The 7,869-nt window shown below is 47.5% G+C and overlaps 1 protein-coding gene across 1 annotated transcript in view; it reads right to left on the bottom strand.

Annotated features, from left to right (window-relative positions):
- Nucleotides 1–298: 298 nt before the first annotated feature.
- The window catches only part of poc1b (POC1 centriolar protein B), a 39,131-nt gene continuing 31,560 nt past the window's right edge, over nt 299–7,869 (bottom strand). The window contains exon 11 of the mRNA XM_056599024.1: nt 299–678. Within this exon, the coding sequence (XP_056454999.1) occupies nt 622–678 (57 nt within the window). The 3' untranslated portion in view covers nt 299–621. The remainder of the gene's footprint in view (nt 679–7,869) is intronic.

The following is a 7,869-nucleotide window of genomic DNA, read 5'->3' as shown; positions in this document are numbered from 1 at the left end:
GAGAGAGAGAGAGCGATAGAGAGAGTAGCAGAGAGATAGGTAGGGACAATGTGAGAGAGATTGAGAGAGAGAGCGAGAGACAGAGCGACACTTGACAGATAGACATAGAGAGGTAGCTATGGAATACCTTTTTCAAGAGCGTCTGAGAAATCATCACAGTGTGAATTTAAAGAAAATATATAATATATATATAATATTCAAACCCTACCTGGGATTAGAAGGATAATGCAAAAGCACATGTTCACCGTTTACGCATGCATCAACTTTTTCTTATTTAAAAAAGCTAATTTCTGTCGGTATATGTATATATGTGGAAGGTGTTTTTCAGTATGACCTTAAGCTTAAAGTCTAGATTTCATTTAAACACTTACTTACTTACGTACTCCAATTCATTCTCATGGTGTAGGGTCATTCTCTCAGCGTTCATTAAACTGCAGTATACCATGCCTGCATTTGTACAGGTATACATTATCACCATATTTCCTATGAGTAGGCATATACATTGGATTTTATTTGACGCATGACATTGTTAGACAACAGGCGAATGACTTTTGAATGACTTTTACCAAATCGTTGTTGAAGTAGAGTTGTCAACGCACTTTAAACATTTCAGCTTCCTTTTCAAACACTCACTGATGGAGCTATGATCCACATTCTGGGGAGCTTCTGCATCCAATCCTGTGGAAGAAACCACCTTAAAGTCCTTAATATGTTTAGGTAAAAGGTTACATTATCTGTTCAGAAACTAAAACCATCCCCCCCCCCCCCCCATGATTTCCATATGTCACCTGATGACCAACACGAGAGGTGCAGCAATGCCCCGCGGACATACTGGAACACTCCATCATGTCAACAATTGTTAGATACCTTGCGCTCAAATCCAAATACACAACTACGTTAAAAGGCTCTCCACAAATACACTAATTTCCATGCAAATTCTGTGTGTTTATGTCACTGGCCATGCATATGGATACCCTAAAGCAATTTACTCTTTTTTATTTATCTAATGCAAATAATATCAGTCTATCATCACCAACAGACAGAAGGGGAGGGAAGGAAGGGAGGGCAAGGGAGGCAGGGAGTAAGCTTTGGAGGTCTATCAGAGGAGTGTGTGGCAGCAGAACACCTCAATCCAATGAAAACGTTAAGAAGGTTAAAGGTATATTATAGAGGAGTTGAACCCACAAAACGCGTGCACACACACACAGGCATCCACGCACGCGCACACACACACACACACACACACACACACACACACACACACACACACACACACACACACACACACACACACACACACACACACACACACACACACACCTTTAAACCTAAAGTAGTTAAATCTAAGATGTAGTCGTGTATTACATAGCTTAGTCTTTAGTCTTAAATTGAATGAATGAAATTGTAATACATTTTTTAATTAAAACTTATTAATGTGTGTCAAGGAGTTGGTCTGTTGGAATTGGCACAAGCTGGGGAGAAGAGAGAGAGAGAGAGAGTGAGAGAGAGTGAGAGAGAGAGAGAGAAAGAATGAGAGAGAGAGAGAGAGATCCACTATTCTACAGCCAAGCATGTGACCTAGCAGCCACATGTCAGAACAGAGTGAGAGAGAGAGGGTGAGAGACAGAGAGAGAGAGAAGAGGGTGAAAGACAGAGAGATAGTGGAGGAGAGAGATGGCGAGTGACCTGATTGACTCACTTTCAAGTGAAGAATTTGTATTTCTTTAAAGTTAAGACGATCTCTCAATTTGTCTCTCTCCTACCCACACACACAGACACACACGCAGACGGACACACGCACACACACACACGCACACGCACACGCACACACACAGTTGTTATAAAGCAGACACATTAAATGTGTTATAATCTATTGGTTGTCGTAGCATGCTGAGTATCTTGCTAAGCTTTAATGCTGCTGTTTGCATAATACAGAAATAATCATAATTATAATATTAAAAATAATAATAATATGAATAACAGTGTATTTTGAGAAAGAATGAGTGAGAAGATTATAGAGGGACAGCCAGAGATGGAGAGAGGGAGAGATAGAGTGAGAATACGAGAGAAGGAGAGACAGAGATAGACAGACAGAGCTTGAGAAAGAGAGAGAAGACGAGAGAGTGGGAGAGATAGAGAGAGATAGAGAGAGAAGACGAGAGAGAGAGAGAGAGAGAGAGAGAGAGAAAGAGAGAGAGAGAGAGAGAGAGTGAGAGAGAGTGAGAAGACGAGAGAGAGAGAGAGAGAGAGAGAGAGAGAGAGAGAGAGGGAGAGAGAGAGAGAGAGTGAGAGAGAGTGAGAAGACGAAAGAGAGAGAGAGGGAGAGAGAGAGAGAGAGAGAGAGAGAGTGAGAGAGAGTGAGAAGACGAAAGAGAGAGAGAGAGAGAGAGAGAGAGAGAGAGAGAGAGAGAGAGAGAGAGAGAGAGTGAGAAGACGAAAGAGAGAGAGAGGGAGAGACAGATATAGACAGGGGGAGCGATCAAGTGAGAGAGAGGGAGCTTGCCAGGAGGTCAGGAAGTTGACTTCCTTAACAGGGGGGAGAGTGGGAGGTAGGGGAAGGAGGTGGGGGGGGGGGGGGGGAATGGGGGGGGCAGTCAGAGACGGCATGTTCCAAACGTTCCGCCAGCCTCCCAGAGGGAGCGGGAACCCGAGATGCTCCGGATGCCCTCGGTGCCTCTCAGGAAGGCGTCTGCTCTGGGTTTGTTTGTGTTCGCTTTTCTGCAGAGAAAACGACAACAGCAGCAGCAGCGGTGCCCGGCGCGAAACAACCCCTCACTTGTTCACGTGAGGTTTGGGTCCGAGGGGAACGGAGTCCCCGGCTACGGCTCTTTTTCGAAAGCGAATTAAACGCGCGTTCTTTTTTTGTGAATAAGGCCTTCCACATTTATTCGTATGGTCGGTGTGTTACTTGCATGAGGGGTCAGGTGGGGGGGGGGGGGGGGGGCCGGAAGGAGAGCTGAGTCTGTAGAAGCTGGTCTGCTCTGACTCTGACCATGAAGAGGGGAAGGACAGAAGGAAATAGGAAAAACAGACCACAGGTACATGGCCGGTAAAAGTACAAGGCGAGTTGGGGGGGGGGGGGGGGGGGGGACTGAGATAGTAAAACAGGAACAAAGAAAAAATGTCCTCTGAGGGATCCAATGACAACAGTCACATCATGCAGGAGTGGGGCCCTCTTTGAACCTTTCCTGTGCGGAAGTCAGCTCCCCCCCCCCCCCCACAACACCACCCCCCACACCACTACCACCACCACCTCGGCGCCCCGTGCTCTCTGGCTGTCTTTTGATCCGCCGACCCACCCCCCCCGCCTCCTCTCCCCCGTTCCGCTGGAGATAAGCTTTCAACATGCAAAGCCCTGTATAAACACTGGATGCTACGGCTACATCCATTACAATACAGCTGAGAGGGCTACGACCATGCTACCGCTACATCCACGATAATACTGCTAGGAGGGCTAACCAATGCTACCGCTACATCCATGATAATACTGCTAGGAGGGCTAACCAATGCTACCCGCTACATCCATGATAATACTGCTAGGAGGGCTAACCAATGCTACCGCTACATCCACGATAATACTGCTAGGAGGGCTAACCAATGCTACCGCTACATCCATGATAATACTGCTAGGAGGGCTAACCAATGCTACCGCTACATCCATGATAATACTGCAAGGAGGGCTAACCAATGCTACCGCTACATCCATGATAATACTGCTAGGATGGCTAACCAAGTGCTACCGCTACATCCATGATAATACTGCTAGGAGGGCTAACCAATACTACCGCTACATCCATGATAATACTGCTAGGAGGGCTAACCAATGCTACCGCTACATCCATGATAATACTGCTAGGAGGGCTAACTAATGCTACAGCTACATCCATGATAATACTGCTAGGAGGGCTAACCAATGCTACCGCTACATCCATGATAATACTGCTAGGAGGGCTAACCAATGCTACCGCTACATCCATGATAATACTGCTAGGAGGGCTAACCAATGCTACCGCTACATCCATGATAATACTGCTAGGAGGGCTAACCAATGCTACCGCTACATCCATGATAATACTGCAAGGAGGGCTACAGCCATGCTACCGCTACAATCCACGATATACTGCTAGGAGGGCTAACCAATGCTACCGCTACATCCATGATAATACTGCTAGGAGGGCTAACCAATGCTACCGCTACATCCATGATAATACTGCTAGGAGGGCTTAACCAATGCTAACCGCTACATCCATGATAATACTGCTAGGAGGGCTAACCAATGCTACCGCTACATCCATGATAATACTGCAAGGAGGGCTACAGCCATGCTACCGCTACATCCACGATAATACTGCTAGGAGGGCTAACCAATGCTACCGCTACATCCATGATATACTGCTAGGAGGGCTAACCAATGCTACCGCTACTCCATGATAATACTGCTAGGAGGGCTAACCAATGCTAGACCGCTACATCCATGATAATACTGCTAGGAGGGCTAACCAATGCTACCAGCTACATCCATGATATACTGCTAGGAGGGCTAACCAATGCTACCGCTACATCCATGATAATACTGCAAGGAGGGCTAACCAATGCTACCGCTACATCCATGATATACTGCTAGGAGGGCTACAGGCATGCAACCGCTACATCCAGATATTATACCTACATTGCTACAGCCATGCTAACCCGCTACCTCCATGATGATACACCTAGGAGGGCTACAGCCATGCTAACCGCTACCATCCATGATGATACACCTAGGAGGGCTACAGCCATGCTACAGCCGTGCTAGTGCTACATCCAATATATTTGCGCCAAAGGGCGCTACAGCCATGCTACTGCTACATCGAAGAGGGCCAAATCTGGGAGCACTACAGCCAGACTGCAGCTAAATCCCTGCTACAGCTCCAGCCATGAGTGCTACACATAGCAGGGACGGATATGTTGCTTCATAGCTAAAGTTTTCTTTTCAAATGCTGTGCAGCTCCACTTTAGACACTTCATAATGATAAGATAAGGATCATCATATTGACTGTTAACATCTAGGTACACGCCTAAATTGACCAAACTGCGTCTTAGGTTTGAAGTAAGTACGACGCTGCCTTGTTTCAGAACATTGGCAATCATCATTGTGTGTTCAAAGCAATAGAGAGGACTTCTGGTGTGACCGGAGACTCAGCGATGTTCAAATAAATCCGCTGTACTTCCGAGTGTTTTAGTGCAGACACCCCAACCCTTTTGTAGAGTGTGTTTAAACAGCAGGTCAGGTCAGCGGTGAAACCAAGCACAATCTTCCTCCGTTTTAATACGCCAAGCTCTGAAAAAAACAAGGGATTCTCACTCACAAGACGGCAGGCTAGAGTTTATAATTAACCCTTCCTAACGAGCTGAGGAGCAGACAAAAACAAAGTGCTGTCTCTTCCGGATGGGGTCCGGGTCACACAGAAGACCAAAAGCTTTGCAGTAGTCGAGTGACGGTTAACAGAAACACTGGTCCCACACTACCTGCCTCTTCTGGGTAACTATTTGCACAGGTGTGACTCAGTATGTGTGTGCCTGTGTGTGTGTGAGTGTGCGCGCGCGTGTGTGTGTGTGTACACATTATCATCCGGTGTTATTGGATAGGCGTGGACGTCAGGCCCCTCTACTCCTCCACTCTCCTCTCCTCGCCCGTTCTTTCTTGTCCGTTCTCTTCGTCCCTCCCCTCACTATTGTCCCCGTTGGCCTCATGTGTTCAACCCCCCTCCCCCCCACACACCCGGGAGCGAAGAGGGGAATTTCCTAACATATAATCCCTCTGTTTTTGAACTGAGAGAAGGAGGGAGGGAGGGAGAGAGGAGAGGGAGGGAGAGAGAGAGAAGAGAGCAGGAAGTGCCGAGGTAGAGAGAGAGAGATAGAGATAGAGAGACCGAGGGACAGAGACGGGGGAAGGAGAGAGAGAGAGAGAGAGAGAGAGAGAGAGAGAGAGAGAGAGATAGAGAGACAGAGGGACAGAGACAGGGGAAGGAGAGAGAGAGAGAGAGAGAGAGAGAGAGAGAGAGAGAGAGAGAGAGAGAGAGAGAGAAGGAGAGAGAGAGAGAGAGAGAGAGAGAAGGAGAGAGAGAGAGAGACAGAGAGAGGGAAGGAGAGAGGTCTGTTGAAGAAGTCCGTTGGGAGCTAAAGATAATGTTTGCTTCCTTCCTTGGCGGCATTGTGTCTGCTACAGTTTCACCTTGCAGACCACCCCCCCCCCGCCCCCCCCCCCCGTCTTCCCAGAGGCAAGGTCATCGCTGAGCAGCTGTTTTCTGCTCATATGGCCTTTAAAAACACACACACACACACACACACACACACACACACACACACACACACACACACACACACACACACACACACACACTGCCATTCCATTCGCCCCCTACCCCCCCCCCCCCCCCCCCCCCGACTCCCTCCCCACCCACCAGCATTGAATCATGGAAACAACTTGAGAAGACAAGCTGGGTTCTCCATGACAGATATGGAGACCCTCAGACACACTCACCACATGTTAGTACTTCCCAACGTAAAGAGATGATTCCAAAGTCTGAGTCGATGCACCCTAACAAATAAACACACACAGCAGCACGTGCACATTCAACTTTGCGAGTGGGTAGGTCGCAGCCGGTTGTGTCTGTGAGGGCTCCACTCTGCAACGTCAACAGGAAGCTCGCCCATCACAGCCATAATGGCTCCCCCACAACCACAACACTTAGTTTTACACCACACCTTCTGTGTGTCCTCTGCTTCCTCGCATAATCATTACGAGGAATAGCTGTGTGTGTGCGTCAGCGTCAGTTGCTTGTCCATATTGGGTCTGTGTGTGTGCTTCTGTTTTTCATTCAGTCATTTGAGGGCGTGCATGAGGAGAATGAGTGTCGCCATCAAGCGAGACTTTAGCCTCCTACTGTATTCCTATTAGACACTGACCTTGACCCCGACACACACACACACACACACACACACACACACACACACACACACACACACACACACACACACACACACACACACACACACACACACACACACACACACACACACAGTTTGCACAGAGCAGTTTGTCTCCTTAAGCAATCCCAAGCAGCCATTTAACTACACCTCATGAACTTCAGATTTGACTGAATTAAAAGGACAATACTGGTCATCAAACCACCTCTCCTCGAACATGACCGAGTCTCCAACAATAAACGTGTGGCACTTCGGTCCTCATGATAAGACAATTTGTAAAGGGCTTGTGTTGTTATTCACTGCTCAGTTGCCCACGAAATTAGTATTGACGCCACATTGATTCCTAAAGACCAAAATGCTGTATTGACATTGTTGACATTGGCCACACTCACACTAAACACTCATTTTATTGGGAACGGATGTTTAAGTAAGCCAGAGAGACGTTTGATGTATAGTCCTGTACAGTCCTTTAAATATATGTAAATGGATGAGGAAGGGAGGATCTTTCCCTCGTAAATAATACCGCGACGCATACTTTGGCACTGTTTAACTCTGTACGTTGATACAGTTTATTGATGTAAAAATGATAGTTCTAATCACAAGCGCATGATTGCAGCTAAACATCGGAGCCGACACGCTGCAATCTTCAAACCGTTGCGAAGGCATGATCCACAAACAGACACAAGTTAAAACCCAGACAAACCTCAAAGCTTAACAGTGTGATGTGACACACATACACACACAACTTTAGAATCACTCCACCAGGCTGTCATCACTAACACCCCCATCACCCCCCTGCCCAGAAGAACACCCAATAGAGGGGATGGAGGGAGGGAGGGAGGGAGAGTCTTGGTGGTCTCAGAGGGACTGACCGCCCGGTAGGCCGGTGGGACCATTCAA

This window comes from Gadus chalcogrammus, chromosome 9 (assembly GCF_026213295.1).
Source record: "Gadus chalcogrammus isolate NIFS_2021 chromosome 9, NIFS_Gcha_1.0, whole genome shotgun sequence".
In the NCBI taxonomy this organism is placed as follows: Eukaryota; Metazoa; Chordata; class Actinopteri; order Gadiformes; family Gadidae; genus Gadus; species Gadus chalcogrammus.
This window is presented reverse-complemented; position numbering and strand designations above follow the sequence as displayed.